A 21,602-nucleotide genomic window follows, 5' to 3' on the forward strand; every position below is an offset into this window, starting at 1 on the left:
AATTATATTACTAAGAATTCTTCTTTGCTTAAGAATGAAAATACAACTTAATGAAGATATGAAATCACGAATTTGTTAGTTTTCCTTAATTATATATTTCTCACAATAAGAAATTATATTATCTACTTCACATTTTTAACTTGAAGGTAATGTTTTCTGTTGTCGGGATACCGAGTCCATTATGATTTTTAAAAGGCAGCCAACACAGGGTAAGGCAGTATTTCTCCAGGTGTGGCCTTTGAGTCACCTTCATGAGAATCACCTGTGATGTCTGGTAGAAATGCTGGTTCATAGGCCCCAGCCATCCAAACTAGAATCTATGGGGACCAGGCCAGAAATATTCATTATTGAGAGGATTATTAGTGGCTCTTATCAAACTAAAATCTGGGAACCAGTGTTACAGTGGTTATGTGATTCAGATTTGAAGTCACACTAATCTGGTTCAAGTTTATCTGCCCTTGACTAGCTGAATGACTTTGTTGGAGAAGCCTTTCAACCTCTATAAACTTCCTTCCTCGTTGATAAGAAGGTGAAATAGTACCTACTCTATAAAAGCACTATAAAAATACAGTAATGCAGGGCCAGTGCAATGCATAACACAAAGCCTGGCACACATGAAGATTTGATAAAATTTGTTACTTTTGATAACATTATGGTTGGAATGTTTATAGGCTATGATAAAAAAAAAATGTTTTATTGCCCAGAACGTGAAATATTGCCAATGAATTCTAAATATTTTCTGCACATGACACTGGTTATTTGTCCAGAGTTTATTATTTTTTCTGTATTGTCCTGAGAATGTTCCAGCCTGGGCCTGGGTCAATTGTTTTCCATTTTATGAGGTTTGAAGTGGCCCACATCTCAGTATAAAGTACCAGCCACACATCTTTCGCATCATTAAGAAAGTTACAGGCTTTTTCTATTAGGTAAATGATAACTTATTTGACAAATTCTCAAATGAAAACTCTTACAGTTAATTTTTAGGCCCATGGTGAAGGGTTCTGACAAACTTCTTTACATTTTAATACTTTGAATTTAAATTATACTCTATCCAACAAAACTGTGCCTCTCCCACATAGTAGTGCTCTCTGCCTTCGCAGTCACGGTAGACAAATTGTGACCATTGTCTATGCCTTCTCCCGACTCTGACTCTATTGGCATTAATGGTATTCCTGCGTCTCAGAGCTATAAGCTTGCTTTAGGTAAATGTATTTACTCAGGAAAGAACAGGCATTTCTGACAATAATAGAAAGCCAACAGCAAGCTAAATCGTGCAGCTGTACTCTGTATCATGTTTTCATTAAGTTGAGGCTTCCTCCCAAATCTCTAAATTTTCAAGACAGTGAACCACATTGAAATGGCCTTAACACTGCAAAATGAAGATGAAGAAATACGACTTTATCAGGATTATGAGTAGCAGGTATTAGCCATTGCATAAGCGATTTAAAATCGAGTCTTTCATAGAGATGACTGATCTTAATGACATTACTTCTCCTCTGTGCCCCCATCATGCTTCTGGGGTAAGTGATGGAGGCTTTTCCTGAGAGACAGTGCTTTCATATCAGTTAGGAATGCTTTCAACTGAGAGTAACAATACCCAACTAATAGTAACTTAAAAAATAAGTAATCTTACAAAATAAGCGGTCTGGAGGATGTAATTGCTCCAAAATCTGGACATCCGGGGTTATTCTTCCTTTCTTTCTTTCTTTTTCTTTTTTTTTTTTCTTTAGGGCTGCACCTGTGGCATATGGAAGTTCCCAGGCTAGGGGTTGAATTGGAGCTGTAGTCGCCGGCCTATGCCACAGTTGCAGCAATGTGGGATCAAGCCAAATCTGCAACCTACACCACAGCTCATGGCAATGCTGGATCCTTAACCCACTGAGCAAGGCCAGGGGTCAAACCCACATCTTCGTGGATACTAATCGGATTTGTTACCACTGAGCAACAATGGGAATATCCCATGGTTATCTTTTTAGTTCTCTTGGCTTTCCCCTCGTGGCTATCAGATGGCAGCCATGGCACAAAGATTCCCAAGAAACGAAAAGGTGCTAGAGAAAAATGCAGTGTCCTCTTGTGGCTGCCTTTCCAGGAAGGGTCGTTCCTGAGCAGACCTCTTCTGATGAACCAGACTGGTGTCGCCTGCTCTCCCCCGAATCCCTCCTGGTTGCAGGAAGATGGAGTCATCATGATTGTGGTAGATCAATTAGAATCCACTCCCTGAAGCTGATCGAGGGGCTTATCTTCTGCAGGATCAAGGGATTACTGCCTGAGTAATCTGGGTTCTGGTAGCAGGGAAATCACTATTGGGTAGGCAGTGAGCACCGTGAAACAAAGAGTGAGTCAAACGAAACTGTCCATTGATTAAATGCAGGTAGGAATATATGCCTCCCTGAAGTCAGAGTCTGGGAAGAGGAATTATATGCTTTATACACTAAACATTCTAGTTACTGGTTCAATCTTCCAATCTGTGTTCTGCTGTCTTCTGCAGGATCTCAATGCATTTGTCTTTATTCAATAAAATCTTCTTAAGTAAATATCAGGTAACATATTTTCCAGTAGATGAGAATTTTCCAGTATTTAATTCTTTTCCCAAAGTCAGTAGTAAAGGAAAAAGAGGACAAAATTTTACTTGGGCCTGTAGGCCACTAGCTGCAGGCTAGTTTTTTGTTAAATAAATGACTCGTGTACCTTGACATGGGTCCATATCAGTTTATATTTTGTTCTAGCATTTTGATGAAAAACATGATCGTTATGAAGCAGTCATTCATCTTATCGAGACAAAGTGCATTCATTATATTAGGAACTGGGGACCATCTCTCGCAAAATAAAACATCATTGTTCATTCAGGAAAAACATAGAGCCTGGTGCTGAAATATATCAGTCTTCTGTTTTTCCTTTCACTTATTAAGTTATGATTCTGTAAGTACACAGTACCTTGATTGATTTAAATTATGTGGATTCAACGTTGCTTTGTAAATTTCAAGTCTGCATTATGCATGTTTTAATGAAGAATGAACCACGATTCCTGGAGAAAGCTCTGGTTCAGCCTTGTCCCACTTCCAGATGTGCACCTGGTCCTTTATTATGCCTCACATAAAAAGCTGGTGGATATCTTTCTGACAGCACCTTGTTAATGAATCAGGAGACAGTAAAGTGTGTGTGTGTGTGTGTGTGTGTGTGTGTGTGTGTGTACATACATATATATATAATATATCACAAGAGTAGAATTATAATTATGGTAATGTGGCAAAATAGCTCAAAAATGGAAAATAGAGCAGGAGCTTCGCTGCTGAAATGTGAACACTGTGTTTCTCTTTAATTTGCTGTTGTCTTGGAACCTAGCTGTTTATGCAGTGCTTTCACCTTCTGTTGCTTGTCTAAGTGCCAACTTCTTTCCCAAAGGTGTTCAGTGACTAATGCTTTGGTTACAAGCCAGAATATTTTATAAATGTCTATTTCTAGGCAGCTCTTCTACAAGTCTTAATTAAACTTTAATGTCAAGCCGAAGTTTACTTTTAGAACCTCTTAGGTTCCTTTAGTTGTAACATGATTTTAGAGATGTGGTGGGTCTGTGGGACAACTGTGTTCCTACATGTCTCCCCTCTGCTATTTAACACAAGGCCACCAAGCAGGTGCATCCTTATGTAACACACAGGTTTACAGCACAAGAATGAGTCAATCACAGCCATTCTCTTAGATGTGGGTAGTGCACTGCCACTGAGTCACATTCTTCCACCCTGAAATGATAGCTATGGTTTAGAAGAGTTATTGCCTTGTCAGTTATCATACATCCTTCCAGAAATATGCAGCTTCTCAAACCCAGGAATTAGAAGCTAGAGATGCTGCAAATGGACATTTTCTTCATTCCTTTCTCCTCGATGTCCTGAGTACCAGACAAGGAATTAAAGAGGTCTGGGTGGTCATTTCCTCTAATGCTGTGTCCCATGTCGTCTGAAATAATGACGCTTCTGTCAGTGTTGGAATAATACAGGTTTTCGAGGTAGTAATATATCAGAAGCTGATTATACCCCTCAGTCACATTGCTCAGTGGCGGAGCCAGTAAACTTTTTACATGAACAGACAGATAGTAAATATTTTAGGCTTTGTGGGACAGAGATCTGTCTCAACTGCTCAACTCTGCTGTCATAGTGCAGAAGTGGCCACAGACGAATGAGCTTGGGTGTATGCCAATAAACCTTTCTTTACAAGACCAGGCAGCAGTCCAAATTTGGCCTTCAGGCAGCAGTTTTTGAACCCCTACTCTATGGTATGCTTGCTATTTATATGACAATGCTGTAGTACATTTTTACTTTTTATTATTTATATATAGTTCCTTATAGTATATTTTATTTTTTTAATGGAACTTCTTAGTAAAATTTAAGTTGGTTGCCAAAATTAGCCTGACTTGGGGGTTTTTTCAGGAATTAATTCTGAGTTAACAAACCATAAGAGTCTGCTCATAGACAGACACAACAGAATTACATATATACGTCTCCTGAAAAACTATAAAAGCTCCAAACTGGAATTGCCCAAATTCCCAATGATAGATGAAAAAAAAATAAATAAAATGTGGTGTGTATGTGTACAGACAGATAGATAGAAGAAACAGTTTATAGCTCCATGCATCAATATAGATAAATCTTACACAGAAAATTTTGAGAAAGAATTCAGATACTTGGTGATTATGTACCCAGTGATTGATTCCATTTATATGAACTATAAAACTGGGCAAAATCAGTCTGTATTAGTAAAAGCAAGATAGCAGGTGGGGGCAATGATAGGAAAGAATGGGTCCCAAGAGTATTTCTTTGGTGTTGGCAATATGTTTTTCGTTGATCTGGGTGCTGGTTTCAGGCATGTATTCAGTTTCTAAAAATTTGCTGAGCTCTATACTTAGGTCGTATTCATTTTTCTCTATGTATGTTCCACCTTGATGAGTAAGTTTAAAGTGGAAAAACAATTAGAATAAGAGGGGAAAAACTTCTAGGTGTTAAGGAAAATGTCCAGTTTCTTGGAGATTTATTATTAGAACTATAAAATTGGGGCAGTGTCCACACTCTAATAATTTTCTTTGTACATTCTGAGGTTCATAATAGTATGCTTCTCAAAAACTGTACTCTTTCCAGTAACCAGGTTGTCGTTACCTTACTGGTCAACTCAGCAATTGTATTGCCACTAAAACTTTACGTTGTGTGGGCACAAATCACATGAAAGTGGTAGTAGATGTTTACTTTATCTTAATGAAAAACTCGGAATTTGCATACCATCCCAGAACAGATAAGCATGGCTGTAATTTCCCTCCCCACCCCATGGCAGTGTAAAAATTGGAGAACTTAACAAATCTATTAAGAGTATAATCCATGTTAACTTAGGTTTAATCATGAAATATTCAGACTTTCTTTATTTTAAAACAATTTTAAAATCTTCATTTAGTTCAACCTAAATAACAAAAATAGTAAAAAAAAAAAAAAAAAAAAAAAGCAGGAAGCAACATGCCATTTTTGTCGAGTAGATGGAAGCTGTCACATTTAGAATGGATTCGCAATGAAATCCTACTGTATAGAACATGATGGAAGATAACATGAGAGAAAGAATGTGTATATATATGTATGACTGGGTCACTTTGCTGTGCAGCAGAATTTGGCACAACATTGTAAATCAATTATACTTTAGTAAGAAAAAAAAGAGAGAAGGAGCAACATGCTTTTGCTACTCCAGGAGAAAGAGGTTCCCTGCTCTAGTTTCCCAGAGCCTTTCAAAATTCTTGGCATGTATTTCTAATATTTGTTGACATTTGTTTATAAATCTGCCCTTCATAAGCTCTACGAAGGTGGGAATTTGTTAAACTATTCTTTATCAAAGACTAATAGACATAGTGATTTCTTATATAGGCACTTTCAATTAAAATCATCCTGCAAGTAATGCTTAAAAGCATCTATTTTGAAATTTGTTCCTTCACTCTGTCCTTAAACTCTCGTTGTCTTAAATCAATTCACACATAACTAAGAAAATGCCTCCTATGTATTTAACATTTCCATAGTTTATTCAAACATAAATCTTCCATACAGATGTTCATCAGAATGGCACAATGTAAACCTATTAAAGAAACCTTCTAAATTCTAAATTGCTAGATGAATGTTTACCTTTTTTATTGTTATGATTATCCTCATCTGCTATTTTCTTTTGGGTCTCATTCTTCTCTGGTTGAACTCATTTTTCTAAAATTTACATTCTTTGATATTTAAGAACATCTGTTTTTGAGGAAAGCTTATAGAATTGTGATATTCTGTAATTCAAGTTTTGAGCTCTTCTAACCACCTAATTGGTAAAGGGAATGGGTCTCCTTGTTAGAATATTCTAGCTGTGGTATCTTGAATACATTTCTTAAACCTCAAGTTCCTCAGGATTTCATGGAATGTGCATGAGCAAAATCTTCACTGAATAGTAGTTATTATGACAGATGGGGTTGACTGACTCTTTAAAATGCTAAATGACCTCACCTCCAGAAGAAGTGGGGCCAGAGCCTGAACTTGAACTCATTTATATGTTTGGATTTGCAGCAGCGTTCTCTTTTCAATTCACAGGAGAGTTGAGTATTTCTGCAATTCTGTTTTTAATTTGATCTAGTTATTGGTAGAGGTGATCACTTGCTAGCCTTAGCAGTCCTTTCCGTACTGTGCTCACTTCCACCAAAGCATCCTCTATTTTGGTGGAAAGAGTCTCTCTTTTCTCCTTCTCTGCCAGGTTCCTCCAGTTCCCCCTTTGGCTTGGGCAGAAGCTAGTGCAAAGTCTATTCAAGGGTAAAGAATGAAAAGAAAAAACACTTTTCATTTAGAAAAAAAAATTGTTTAATTTAATTTTATTGGGGATATAGTTGACTTAAAAAGTTGTATTAGTGTCCGATGTACAACAACGTGAATCAGTCATACAAATATGCTTATCCATTCTTTTTCTCCCACATAGGTTGTTACAAACTCTTGAGTATATTTTCCATTTCTTGGGCAATAACTAACTGAATTTACCTGAAACATGGGTAACTGAGATCTTTTTAACATGGATTACAGATGTTTATCTTGCATAGGGTCATCTCCTGTGGTTGTGTTTCCAAATTTTATGTTCATGAAAATAAATGAAGCAAGGAGACCTTTAATTCCCAAACAAAAATTAAGCAGCATTACTTGATTTTTAGACCACATGAAAATAAAACCTATCTTGCTGTTGGGAGTATGAAGACATTAATGTTGAACGTGTCCTTGTTTAATGCTGGCGATGATGCATATGAAACAACTCTGCATGTCAAATTACCCTTCGGTCTTTACTTCATTAAGATATTAGATCTGGTGAGTATCAAAAACTCCAATACCATGAGACCATATGATGCTTTCTTTAATTTTTTTAAGAATGTAAATGGTAGGGAGTTCCGTTGTGGCTCAGCAGTTAATGAACCTGACCAGTATCCATGCGGATGTGGGTTCGATCCTTGGCCTCTCTCAGTGGGTTAAGGATCCGGCGTTGCCGTGAGCTGTGGTATAGGTTGCAGATGTGGCTCAGATCTGGCATTGCTGTGGCTGTGGTACAGGCCAGCAGCTGCTGTTCCAATTAGACCCCTAGCCTGGGAAACTCCATATGCTGTGGGTATAGCCCTAAAAAAAAAAAAAAAAAAAAAAGTATAAATCACTTCATCAATTTGAGGTATAAATATGTGGGCTATGAGTCTTAATATTCAGATTTTCAGACTTATCACTTGGGCTTCCTATGATTTTGAGACTTTCTTTATGTCCCCAATCAAAATGGCAACTTCCTTGGGAACTGAGATTAAGAGAGTCAGCTTCCTGCCTCCAAGTCCTACCATGAAACAGAAGCGATTGTCCAGTTACACAAGCAAGCTGACCAGGTGCCATTGCTTTTCTCATGGGTGCATCCTCATCTGTGGTGATGCACTTCATGGTTGGGGTCCCTACACAGGCAGTACTAGTCCTCCATGCTGGGCTCCCAGAGTTACCGCTCTGCTCTTCAAGTTCATGTACACTGTCTCATTTCCAGAGGACTTCCAAAATTCTAGGACTAGCATCAAACTCCAAAATCCTGGTGTCAGCCCTGTTGGAGACAAGTTTCTCTTTTCCTACAAGCTTGGAACATCTTTTTCTTCTTTTTTTCTCTCCTTTTTTTTCCCACTGTGTTTCAGTCATCATCAGTAAGGTATTAAAATGGTTGAATTTGAAAGAAAAAATTGTCTTGGATGCTTCTCTGCCTCTTAGAAAATTTACCCATTTCTTATCCAGCGATTATCTCTTCACACTAAGGACATTTAGAAAGGCCTTTGTCCTCTCATGAATACTTGTTACTTTCTCTAGAGCTTTGGGAGCCTATTTGCAATGGTAAGAAGGAAAACTCCAATATTCAGGATATCTACTATTCATAGATGTATAGTTCCATGAATATTTGAATATATATGTATATCTTATTGTGGTTACAGTTATTACAATTAAATACCTTTATCACATTCTCACATCTGAGACAGAAGAGGGCCAATGAAGTATAGACCTAATAAATTCCTTGCTTCATGATTTTCCAAGGACACTTAGGTTAAATAGGGAACAAGAAACGTAGATAAAAGCTACAAGTCCAGGAATTAATCTGCGGAGAATTTACGTGGCTGTTAGAAGAAATCTATACACATACACACATACTTATGAAATTTATTTATATTCCTATTGATTTATCCCAAAAGTAAACAGAAAATAGTCTTCCCAGAAGGTAAATTCTTTGAGCATGATTTTCTTTTCAAAAAGCATCCTTAAACATATGTTACTAACTTCTTGTTCCCTTCCTACCTGAACAAGTTATCTCATTTTTCCTTTTAGGAAGAGAAACAAATAAACTGTGACGTGACAGACAGCTCTGGCATAGTAAAACTTGACTGCAGGGTTGGTTATATATATGTAGATCATCTATCAAGGGTAAGCATTTAGCATTTGTGGTTTTTGTTACTGACATGAATATGAAATATTTTGTTTTCCTTGTGTTTGTGCTGCATACAAATAATGTAATTATTACTGTTGTTATTATTATTGACTATGGGCAACTAATGAAGTGAAATAAAACCAAAACTAACTGAGCTTGAGATCTTTGAAATTTTGCCTATATTCTTGGCAATGTACACTGTTTGAAAAGAAAGAAAAAGAAGGGGCACATGTTTATGTCAGGACGGGCATGTGCATTGTGTCAATCAGAATTCCGCTCCCTGGTCTCACCCTTCCCCAACACTCCCCCACCCCACCCCAGGTGGTCCTATCTGCCAGGCATGTTACCTCTGCTATACAAAAAGGTGTTTCTGGCAAGAGTCCTCACTCAAGTTGTTAAAGCATCTCTAATTTTGTCAGTCTGGACCTGCCTGTCTGTACATTCAGAGAAGGCTTTGTCTCTGAATGTCACTTGTGGAAACGCTGATGCTTTCAAATTGCCTCACACCTCACACTGGCTCTCTGTCTGAGTAAGGGATAGCCTGTGCTTCTAGAGCATTGTCTCAAATCTGCATTTCACTGAACATAAACAATAAGAAAAAGTAAAATTCAGATTATAAAAAAAAAAGCTTGTATTATTTTTTAAATGAGTATTCCCTGTCTGTTTTTCAGGTAGATGTTAGCTTTCTCCTGGATGCCAGCTCACTCAGCACAGTAGAGGAGGACCTCAACATCACAGTGCATGCTGCCTGGTACATTTCATTGTGAAAAACAATTCTGCTAAAGGAAATGAACCCCTGACTTTTTCAGGGGTGGGGTGACCTGAGGGGAACCACGTAACTGTGTGTCATTGTACGCAGGAAAAAACTTCCCTTATGTGACCTGTTAGGACAAACAAACAGAAAACCCCTCTAACATAGCGTAGTATAGCATAGAAGGAAATAGCAGTGTAAATAATGAGAGTGGATTTCTGCCAACTCTGACACAAACATTTCTTGCTACTGCTTCCACTTTTATTCCTGCTCCACATAGCATATTCTAAACCAACCTCCAAGTATGTTAGGTATGCATGGGTGTAATTAGTTCTCTCTGAAGAGGATCTATGTACTGACTGGATTCGAAGAGATTGTTTCTCTTTGCTTCTGCAGCGAAAATGAAGGGGAAAAAGGTGGGCTGAAGCATAACCACGTGACTTTAACCGTGCCTCTCAAGTATGAAGTCATGCTGACCGTTCATGGGTGAGTAGATATGGAGGCCTCCTGTAAGGCTCTGAGCTGATTTTAAATTCTGTTGCTTCTTAAACTACTGGTCAATAACATATTCAAAGTTTATGGTTTAAGAAAAAGTCACTTGTTCTTTCTGGCTCTTAACGATTATCTCGGGGTTGCAGTCCATTGCTTAGCTGTTCATATCTTAATCCACTCTATAGTCATCACAGAGACCACCTCAAACTCATGCCCAGATGGAGGAGATTTCTTACTGGAAGAGCCCAGTAAACCTCTAGCAGGCCATGCCTGACCTTTCAGAGACATGCTGCACAGGCCAGGGGCCCAAGTGACAGGATGTAGTCTGCATGGTTCATGCTCAGTGACAGGGCAGGTGTGAAGTTCAGAGAAGTGTAAGCTTGGCCAGATCACAGTTCTCAGAATATGAATCTAGCTGCATGGCAAATGAATCACAAGAGACAGAGAGCCTGCTGCAAGGTGTCCCTTTTCCACTCTTTCTATCCATGAATTACAGCATTCCTTTCCCCAGAGCCAGCATTCACGGATTCCTCACAATTTTAGAAATTGTTTGAATGGACCCTCCTCTGATTCAGAAAGGAGATGTGAGGAGAAAGAATTAAAGGAGTGTTAAATCACCTTTAGTTATTTTATTGAAAGTGGAGCCTATTAATCTTTGTTTAAAATCACATTTTTGTAGTAATAGAAGATAAGAGATACAGAACAAATAGACAGATGAGCTTTTCTAGTTGCTCTCAATATAAATTACCCCCAGTCATTCTTAACGACCCATGATGATGGCATATAGTTATATAAAGATAAAATAGTGTCTGAAAATGAAGCAACTCAGTCTCAAGTTTGTGGGATAAAAAAAGCAGGGGAAAAGGGAAGCCATTCAAGGAAGAGCAGTGGGAAGCAAAGAAAAGCCAATGGCAGTTTTCCTGGTTTTGAATGTTTATCTTGCTTCACCTCCTTGATTTTCTTATGATGGGTATATCCTCCTGGCTTTCCATTATCCACATCTTATTCTGGGCAAAAAATGCTCTGCAACTATTCAGCTGCTTATATCTAGAGCATTTGGATATTTCTCTTTTCTTTCCTGTGTAAAAGAGCCTCTAACATATTACCTCATATTAGCTTCAAATATGAGCAATTTATGGAGTCAGGATTTCCCTAGGAAAAAATATTTCTTAAAGTTCATTACTGACATACATATGTCTAAATATAGGTAAAAGAATAACAACCTTGTATTCTAACAAAATAGTGCCCTACTTACTGCTGTTTGAATTGTTCCCCAGACTTGAGCTTCATCACAAGTAGCCAGCAGGAATTGGGGGATGGTAAGCAATTACTCAGAAATCCGTAAGGGAGATTAAAGCATAGGAGGATATTGGAGCTCTAGGGAAAAGCTAAGAATTTATCTCATATCACTCATGTTTGCATGAATCACTAGGGCTGAGAGATAAGGAAGGGTCAGTAGAGTGAGGCAGGCAGTGTTGGGAAAGCAAGCAAAGGATACTGGTGGGAAGAGATACTGTCGCCCAAGTCAGCACGTGACTGTCTAATTTCACTACATTTTCACTAAAATCATTGTATTTACCTAGAAACCAAAAGTATTCCATGGTACTTAGAGGTACCTGTAGTCTAAATGATGGCATATTTTAGATGTAGGTTATATTTAGACTATAGGGAAAGACTGTTTGTAATATGTAATCAAATAAGACAGTTAAATTAAATCCGAATTTGTTTCTGCCAGGTTTGTAAACCCAACTTCGTTTGTGTATGGATCAAAGGAGGAAAATGAGCCCGAAACATGCATGGCAGAAAAACTGAACTTCACTTTCCACGTAAGAAAAATTGATACTCGTAACAAAGTGATGCCCCAGAGGACATCATATCCCTGTGTGTGTGTGTGATGTCCCTCAGCTTCAGGAGACCACAGCTGGCTGAAGATCAGGTGCCTTTTGGTACTCACGCCGTTGCCTTCTTGGCCCCTGCTCCTTCTTTCCCATTTGTTTTATACCTCTTACTGAAGCCCATCTCCTTATAGCACAGGTAGGAATAAGCAAGCAGGAACAGAGGTAATGGCTGAAACAGGCAACGTTATGGGAGGAACTGAATCCACTAGAAGCAGAAATCATACAGAAATCAGAGTAGGTCAAGGAAGGGCATCTTTGAGTGCAAACCAGTGAAATCTCTACTTGGTTCAAGCTCTTCCCAAGGCTTAGCCTTACTAAATAAAGGAAGTTTTTACCTCTGCATCACCGTTGAAGGCCCTCTTGATCAGCCTTTCAGGCCAATCATATGTGATCCGTGATGAGTGGTGCATCATTTATTTAAAAATCTTTTTAAAGAATACTATCACCATCCAGAGTATTATCATACTAATAAAGAGCTAAATTCTGTTTTTTACTGTCAAACTGAAATTTTTGTAATATCATGGATATTGATAATGAGTAAATCATTGGAGATTAGGTCCACAAAAGTATTTTCTGAACCAAAAGCACTGCTCACTCATTCTTAGAGCTGTGTAACAATCTACAGAATGTACATCTGGATTAGGTACGTTATGATATTTTATAAGGTGATGCCTTTCATAATACATATCAGAATCACTTGAGGTGCTGCATCTAAAATGCTAACTCCTGGGCCTTGCCTCAGATCTGTGGAAAAATGATAACCTTGGAATTCTGGAGTCTGTACTCAAGTTGAAAAAATGTAGCCTTCTACTTTGGAGTTCCAAGAACATGCTTTTATCACAGCCCAGTAGGGGTTTGTGCTCTGATAAACAGAAACTGAGGTGGACTCTAGAAGGCCTATTTATTAATTTATAATTAATAGTTAAGTATTATCTAGTTAAATTACAATGCAGTGACAGGGTCTGGAGATTGTTTCAGTCTATAGGCTTGGCGAGTTGTCCAAGTGTGAAGATATTTTTGGAGGTCTAATAGTTATTAGGAGAAGAGTTCCCATTGTAGCTCAGTGGGTTAAGAACTCTACGTAGTCTCTGTGAGGATACAGGTTCGACCCCTGGCCTTGCTCACTGGGTGAAGGATTTGGCTTTGTCACAAGCTGCATCATAGACTGCAGATGTGACTTGGATCTAATGTTACTGTGGCTGTGGCGTTGGCCTCAGATTTACCCCCTTCATATGCTGAAATCCCCAGATTTATCAACAATAATGAAATATCATCCCTTTACACATTATTATTAAAAATCTGGTTCTGGTGGGGTTTTTTTTTCCCCCTTTGGCTTTTTAGGGACACACCCATGGCATATGGAAGTTCCCAGGCTAGGGGTCCAATCAGAGCCACAGCTTCTAGCCTGTGCCACAGCGACAGCCACACCAGATCCTTAACCTACTGAGCAAGTCCAGGGATCAAACCCACATCATCCTGGATACTAGTCGGGTTCATTACCACTGAGCCATGATGGGAACTTCCAAAAACCTGTTTTATTTTTTCTGAAACTCAGTTACCTACCCTTTTCTGATTTTCTGAGTGTATTAGCATTATAATTATCCTGAATTAAGTAGATTCTTATTCACTTACTGCTGAATTCTCAGAGTGATTTTGTGAAAATGACAAAGAATTTAGAATTAGAATACCTGAGTTTTGAATACCATTTCTTGTCTCTTTTTACCTTTCCACTTGGGTACCACATTAACAATTCTTACCATTTTCCTGAGTTGGCAAATAATAAAATGTCAGCCCATCTCATGGGATAATTATAAGGATACTCAATCATGATTTTTTAGATACATAATGTGCCATACCAATGTACAGTTGGCCCTTGAACAAAACAGGTTTGAACTGTATGGGTCTACTTACATTTTTTTCAGTAGTTAATACTACAATGCTACACAAATCACCATTGGTTGAATCTGTGAATATAGAGGAACCGTCAATACAGAAGGCCAACTTAGTTATACTCTGATTTTCAGCTGCTCAGAGGATGAGTGACCCTAACCCTCGAGTTGTTCAGGGGTCAACTGTATATTATTGATGTCTTTTTCTTCAGACTATTTCTACAATAAACCAACAGTGTAGACATTATGGTCTAATCAACAGCAAAAGTTGAGGGCTAGGAATAATGACTAGCTATATTATTAACAGTTTAAAGTTAACTATGGATATTCTGTCTCCCTTTTCCATGAAGCTGTCAACACAAACCTCCACATTATAAATGTTGCATGAAACACATGGGTTCACCTAAAAAACTTGTTAGTATCTGCACTTTTATAAAAAGTATTTTTTGTGTATTTAAAATTTATTTCTTCTTATCAGGTTATCAACACTGGCCAAAGCATGGCTCCAAACGTTAGTGTGGAAATAATGATACCAAATTCTTTTATCCCTCAAACTGATAAGCTGTTCAACATTTTGGATGTCCAGGTAAAAAAAAAAAAAAATGTGATTCTTCCTTTTTTCTAAGTAATATTGCTAAAATGGAGATTCGTGTTAACTTGTTTCAGTCACACAGTCTAAGCTATAAAGTCACCGTGCATTTACTGTGTGCACTTTGAATATTGCATAAGAACTGTAGGATATTTGCAGGTGACTTACACAGTGACAGAACTGTGCTCTATTACATTTCCTTCGTGATAGTGACCTGCAGAAGTCATTTAATTGGTAGCATTGTCCATAAAGCTTGAGACCACTGTTGAAAAATTAGTGTTTCAGCCTTTTATTAATAAATATTCAAATCACTACTTAAGGATCAAATTCCTGTGTTGATGATTCTATCAGAATTGCTTTGCTCTCCCAATTTCAAGACAAGCAATTGATGGATAAACCTACTCAGTAGATTTGATATGTGATCCTTACAAATATTACTTGAATTCCAGGTTTAGATGGTATGACATGCTGTTACAACATATTGTTGTGTGTCTAAAGCCAAAGAAATGTTTAATTTTATATTAATGTTCAAATGTCCATTTTTCACACTGTCCTAGTTTCTGTAAGGTTAAGGCCATTGATCAGTTTAGGACCTATATCCAATCCTCTGAAATTTCACTGGGTTTCTGTTGAGTTTTTGCTACAAAGATTTACTCTCTCCCAAATAAATCTGTCAGAAAATATTTTCATACAATTTTAGAAGTACTTAATGTATTTCAGAAAAGGTAAGGTTTACAAGGTAAATTTTAAAGCCACATAGCTTTTGTTGTTCTTTCCAATACTGGATGATGAGATTTTTCTACTTTTGTAGACTACTACTGGAGAATGCCATTTTAAGAATTATCAGACGAAGTGTGCATCAGAGCAGCAAAAAGGCGCAATGGAGACCCTTAAAGATGTAGTCAACTTTTTGTCAAAGACTGATAAGAGGCTGCTCGTAAGTTTCAGTTTTTCAAATATAGAATGAAACACTTAAAAAACAAGAACCAGGGGATTTGAACTGTTAATTGTAGGAGAGAAACCAGGTCAGGTAATATTTGTATGTAGGAGGAACAGACAAGATTGGAGACTTGACATAGACTCAGGGTTAAATATATACTACACAGTTTCTTTATCTAACAAGGGCCCAATTCATGGCAACCAGACATTGTACCAGATCCTTTAGGAGGCTAAGATGCTGTCCTCAGCCGAGCAGACTTTGTGGCATGAGGTTAGTTTTCACTCTTTCCATTTTAGTGAATTTTGGTGGCATGGGGGAAACAAGGGAGCCCTTCAAATGATCCAAGTTTTACAGTGAACATAGAAGATGTAACTTAGCAAGACTCTGATTGGTTGTCTTTTTCTGTCCCAGAAGATTAAGTTCATAAGGATAATGACACCACATGAGCAAGTTAAAATACTTTGTTTTTGTATAATTTATTAAATATTTGTTTTGTTTAATGAGATAATTTTTTAAATGCATCTATGAAAGCAGATCTTTAGTTCCATGTTTACAGCAAGATAATATATACAAATGCCACTAATGGGAGCAGATCTTGAGTTCCACATAAACTATTTTAACCATATTTTTTAAAAATTGTTGAAACTTTAATGTAGCTCTTTTGAATTCTTTCCCAGTACTGCATAAAAGCTGATCCACATTGTTTAAATTTCTCATGCAATTTCGGGAAAATGGAAAGTGGAAAAGAAGCCAGTGTTCACATTCAGTTGGAAGGCCGACCATCCATTTTAGAAATGGTAAGTTTATGATACAGTGACCACTCGTGGATAAAATTTCATTTAGAATCTACAAACTCAGCCATCTTATACAGATATGGTGGTATGGAAGGAGGCATTCAACAAATTAAGAATTTATGGATGAAAGTAAATCTGGAGGGCAACTCTAAAACTGCATTTATTACTTCACATTGCATTGTCTAAATGATATGGCTTTAGTAATTAAACAGATAACTAAAATAGCCTAATTTAAGAAGTTTATATTAGCACATCCAAGTATTAATGAACCTTGATTGAATCAAAGAAATTGGCTGCCTTAACATTTCATATATCCTTCAAGTTCTTTCCAAATTACTTTATGCTTAAAAACCTATTGTATTTAATATACATTTACTTATATTTACAAAAATGTTTTCCATGTCATACTACAACATCAAAATTTATCAACAATAAAACACACACAAGAACAAAATGCACTTTTAAGAAGATGAACTTTGAAAAGTTGAATTCATAAATAAACACATGTTGGATTTCTTCCTAGAAAGGAGTATGCATATTTATGAGAAGTACTTTGATGGGTATTCTGTTCAATTTCCTTATCTGATAAATATGGATATTATCTCTTTTGCAGAGGTGTTAAGATTAGATGATTTTTGTAAAGCACTTAATAGCACATGACACATAATAAGACAAAGGAAATGATAGCTATTATGTTCTGTCAAGAGGAAGATGCACTAGCCATGAGCTACGGTGGAGGTCACAGATGTGGCTCAGATCTGGCATTCCTATAGCATGGTGTTGGCAGGCAGCTGCAGCTTCAATTCCACCCCTAGCCTGGGAACTTCAATATGCCATGACTATGGCATTAAAAACCAAAAAAAAAAAAAAAAAAAAAAAAGAGGAATATGCACCAGACAGGGAAATAAGAGTTATGTGTTTTAGTCCAAGTTATTTGAACTTTTGCAGACTGCCTTCATACTCTTGAGGATCAGGTTTCTCAACAGTAACCACTAATAGCATTCTGGACCAGATAATTCTTTGCTGTCAAGGCCTGTCTTATGTATTGTAGGATACTTATCAGTATAGCTGGCCTCTACTCAACTAGATGTTAGTAAGCCTCTCCTCCCAAGTTCTATCACTGAAGAATGTCTCCAGACATAACTGACTCTTCTCCAGGAGACAAAGTCATCTCTGTTGAAGCACTGGTCTAGAAAAAGTATATGTAATTTATTTTCAGTCCTAAAATTCTACATGTTCTGTCTAAAATTTAAATAACCTTTACACAATGGCTTTAACTTTTGTGGGTCACAGACCTCTTTAAGAACTAAAGAATATATTCTCATCTACTCTAATAAATGCATGTGCAAAAAAAAAAATCTCAATTTTGAATTTCAAAGGTCCTTTGAATCTGTGGATCCTGTCCATAGATGCCTAAGCTCTGTGGATTCTGGGTTATAAAGTCCCCGTATTAGATAGCTCTGAGTTCATCCACTGATTATATTTTTGGATGCTATAAATGTTTGTACCAGATTTTTTCATTATATTTGGTATACTATCTATATTTGATCAGAGCAGCAAGATGACAATGCTATTGAAAAAGAAGCCCAATAAAATAAATTTGAGGACACATTTATCAGGTAAAGGAAGTCTTCTTTGGGAATGAAAATTTAATATCTAAAATAAAAATACACTGGTAACTATAATATTTAAATATTAAATAGTATAAATATTTAAATCAAATTCTCTGCACAGTATCTATGTTTAATAAAATGATTTCAACAAAATGATGCCATATAAATTAATACCAAGGCCATGCCTTTGAAGTCAAAGGAAGCATTGTGTTGCAATTACCTACACATGGTGAAATAAATTGAAGATAAATTGTGCAGACCTTTAGCTAGAAATAGTTTCTCCTGATCCTTACCTGCCATAATTGGTCTTCAAGAAATAAAACTATGAATTAGGCTACAGTGTGATCTTTTTTTTTTCTTTTTATTTTACAGGATGAGACGAGAGCACTGAAGTTTGAAATAAGAGCAACAGCTTTTCCAGAGCCAAATCCAAAAGTTATTGAACTTAACAAGGATGAGAATGTTGCACATGTAAGATTACTTTTTTAACTGAAACATTAAGATTGTAGGGAAAAAATAGTGCTAGGGTGTTTAGTCAAGAAAATCACGGAGAGCCTGAAATGCTTAACCGGGGCTTGGCATTTTCCACACCTTGCCATTTCTCTGCAGGAGGCTCTTTCAGGAGGTGATTTTGGTAGGAAGCATCAAGGATATAGCCTGTTACACTCCTGGTTTCTGCCAAACAAGAGAACCAGTCTTTCCTATGGTTTTTTTAGACCAGCAGGAGAACTATTGGGGATGGTAGAGGGACTTCAAAGGAAATAGAAGCATGTTTTCCAAGTGGTGGGCTTTGTTTTTATTTTTAAATAAATTTTATTAAAGTATGGTTTACTTAGAAAGTTGTGTTAGTCTCAGATGTACAGCAAAGTCAGTCAGTAGTACAGATACATATATCCATGCTTTTTCAGATTCTTTTTCCATACAGATTGTTAGTGTTGAGTAGATTACCCTGTGTTATACCATAGGTCCTTGTTACCATCTATCTATTTTGATTAATTTATGTAGGTTCTACTTGAAGGACTACATCATCAAAGACCCAAACGCAGTTTCACTATAGCGATTATTTTAAGTAGCTTGCTACTTGGACTTATTTTACTTTTATTGATTTCATACGTTATGTGGAAGGTAAGCCTTTAATAATTACTAATGTTAAACCACTGAAAATGATTTTGTCAAAGCCAGTTAGTGATGCCCACATTAGATTTAAGCATTTAAGTATTTTTTTAATATTTTAAGTATTTTTTAATATTTAACTCTTTAAATTTTAAGTGGACATATAGTCCTGATCTTTTCTCCTAACTTCTGTACCAAAGTCTTTCTAGAAAAATATGGCATCTTAGAGGTAATTTATTTCAACAAACATTCAGACTATAACATTAGATTTGAAAAAGTCTTGCTATAGAAGCATTTGAAAAACACTGCCCATTATGTTGAAATTTTATGTCAATTTTGGAGAGAGTGTGTGAATCACTAAGTCCTACAGTAACAACAAAACAATAATCTTTAACCCAGTATTTCCAACTAATTTTTACTGCCTACAACTGGTGTTGACTGTAGTATGTTTATAAACTATACACTAGTGATTATGCAATGCTATTTTCAGGCTGGCTTCTTCAAAAGACAGTACAAATCTATCCTACAAGAAGAAAACAGAAGAGACAGTTGGAGTTATATTAACAGTAAGAGTGATAAAGATGACTGAAGACTTCTTTCAAATTGAGAGAATTAATAACAGACTCAGGTTATACTAAAATTTTAGATATTGTTTACAAGCAACCATGAATTTTTCTCAGACGTCTATGTACATTTTTTACTCATAACTTTGTGATATACTATGTCTTAATGCAAATGAAAAATCCAAGCAATGATTAGTCTTTAAGAGAAAATAACTGCAAAGGTAATATTTTAATATATCCAAAGATGATCTTTCAGCTCTGAAATGGGTAGGAAAAAAAACACTAAAGCATTCAGTTTATTCAAGATAAGTAATCCCTTGAAGGTATCTTGAAATGAAAGAGCATCTGAATTAAAATTATGTTGAGGAAACAAACAACTCAACTGGAGATGACTTGAAGTATCAGTTCTTTAAAAGAAGCATTATTTACCTTATGTGCTTGCTACAGTAAAATAAATTCCACTGAATAGGTAATGACTCATTTCTAATAGATCTTTGAGATTTGTTTGGAATATGTTCTCTAGAAATAACAGTTTTTTCAAAGAGCTGTTTCCAAATTTTCTAGTAACTAGAAGAGAGCTATCATCATTTTAAAGCAGATTTTATCTTTAAAGGTGTTGATTTGTAATATATTTCCTAGGGGCCTTGATAAACATCAACCATTTATTCAGCAGTCTATAAATATTACTGGACCTGATTAGCAAACTTCAGACTATTTATACACTGGTTTGAGCTTAATGGGGTGACTTATAGATAATTACTGTTTATATAGCCATGATTTTTCTTTCTGTATATAAATATACATATGTTTTTCCAAAAAAACTGTTTATATAGGTATAAATCCACTAGTCCTTCTAGAACACCATTTTTTCAAGGGAAGGTTACTGAAGAGTAAATGTTAAAAATCCATCTTTAGTCACATTTTTTGTTTATAAAAACAACAGTCCTTAAGAATTCTAATTTATATTCTAACACAGATTGAATGTTGCACTTCAGCTGATATTTGAAAGATAAATACACTGATATATATAAAATGTGAAAACTGTACCTTACTAAAGATTTTTAACAATCCGAGCCCTGCAGAGACGATATTGTGAGCCAATATTTCACACAAATTAGAAACTGTTTAAAATGCCGACTGTCAAATTAAGCAAATAGACAAATTCTTATTTGGATGTTCCTCTTTTCTCCTCAAATATAAGTATAAAACATGTTTTCACCAGGATTATAAGAACATTCTCTTCTGAATGGAAATAGAGAAACAAAATTCACAAATTTAACTGTAAACTGAAAAATAGAGATTTAGCTTGTATCTAATGAAAATATGACATCAAAATGTCCATTTTTTTTAGTGATAAGTGAGATATTAAGTTTTTTGTTGATGTTAGTTTTTTTTATAATGAAGTAGTTTCTTTCTGGATCTAAAATAATTTATCTTTAAATGCCTTCTCACTTGCAAATACAGTCAAATTTTGTAATATCTATTCATGCATATGAACTAAAGGCTGATCATTATGGAATATAATTTCATCTGATTTGCCCCTATATCTGTCTTTATATGATGGTTGCAGCCAAATTTTCAAAATCCATTATGGGAAGTGACCAAATAGAAAAGTTAGAGGGAAGTCTTTACTACTATGGAGAAGGATTTCTTTATACAAGGTCCCTGCCAACAGTTGTCTTCCTCAGACTGCTTAATTCCTATAACCTATCCATTCCCAATGTGGTGGCTGGAGAATGAGAAATGCACAGAAATTTATGAAGGTGTTTGAGCAGCAAAATGCAATTACAATGAGCATGAATAGTCCTTAACTTGGTGTGTACCAGTAGAAATTAAATTGTAAAGAACTCTTTTTTGAGAAAAAGATATTTTTGGGTGTTTTTACTATGGGGAAAAAAACAAAAACAAAAAACAAAACAAAAAACAAAACAAAACAAAAAACAAGTAGTTCTTTCACGAAAATGCCTAGGATCACTGGTGGAAAATCAAATCCAAA

General features: G+C 36.2%; 1 protein-coding gene across 2 annotated transcripts in view; it reads left to right on the forward strand.

Annotated features, from left to right (window-relative positions):
* ITGA4 (integrin subunit alpha 4) overlaps positions 1-21,522 on the forward strand; it is an 86,375-nt gene extending 64,853 nt beyond the window's left edge. For both annotated transcript variants that reach the window (XM_013982231.2, XM_003133517.4), the window contains 11 exons: positions 7,190-7,340; positions 8,865-8,960; positions 9,636-9,715; positions 10,112-10,201; positions 11,943-12,033; positions 14,473-14,580; positions 15,395-15,520; positions 16,201-16,320; positions 18,303-18,401; positions 18,936-19,055; positions 19,534-21,522. In XM_013982231.2, coding sequence (XP_013837685.1) covers positions 7,190-7,340; positions 8,865-8,960; positions 9,636-9,715; positions 10,112-10,201; positions 11,943-12,033; positions 14,473-14,580; positions 15,395-15,520; positions 16,201-16,320; positions 18,303-18,401; positions 18,936-19,055; positions 19,534-19,632 — 1,180 coding nt within the window. In that variant the 3' untranslated portion in view covers positions 19,633-21,522. The remainder of the gene's footprint in view (positions 1-7,189; positions 7,341-8,864; positions 8,961-9,635; positions 9,716-10,111; positions 10,202-11,942; positions 12,034-14,472; positions 14,581-15,394; positions 15,521-16,200; positions 16,321-18,302; positions 18,402-18,935; positions 19,056-19,533) is intronic.

Source organism: Sus scrofa, chromosome 15 (assembly GCF_000003025.6).
Source record: "Sus scrofa isolate TJ Tabasco breed Duroc chromosome 15, Sscrofa11.1, whole genome shotgun sequence".
NCBI lineage: Eukaryota > Metazoa > Chordata > Mammalia > Artiodactyla > Suidae > Sus > Sus scrofa.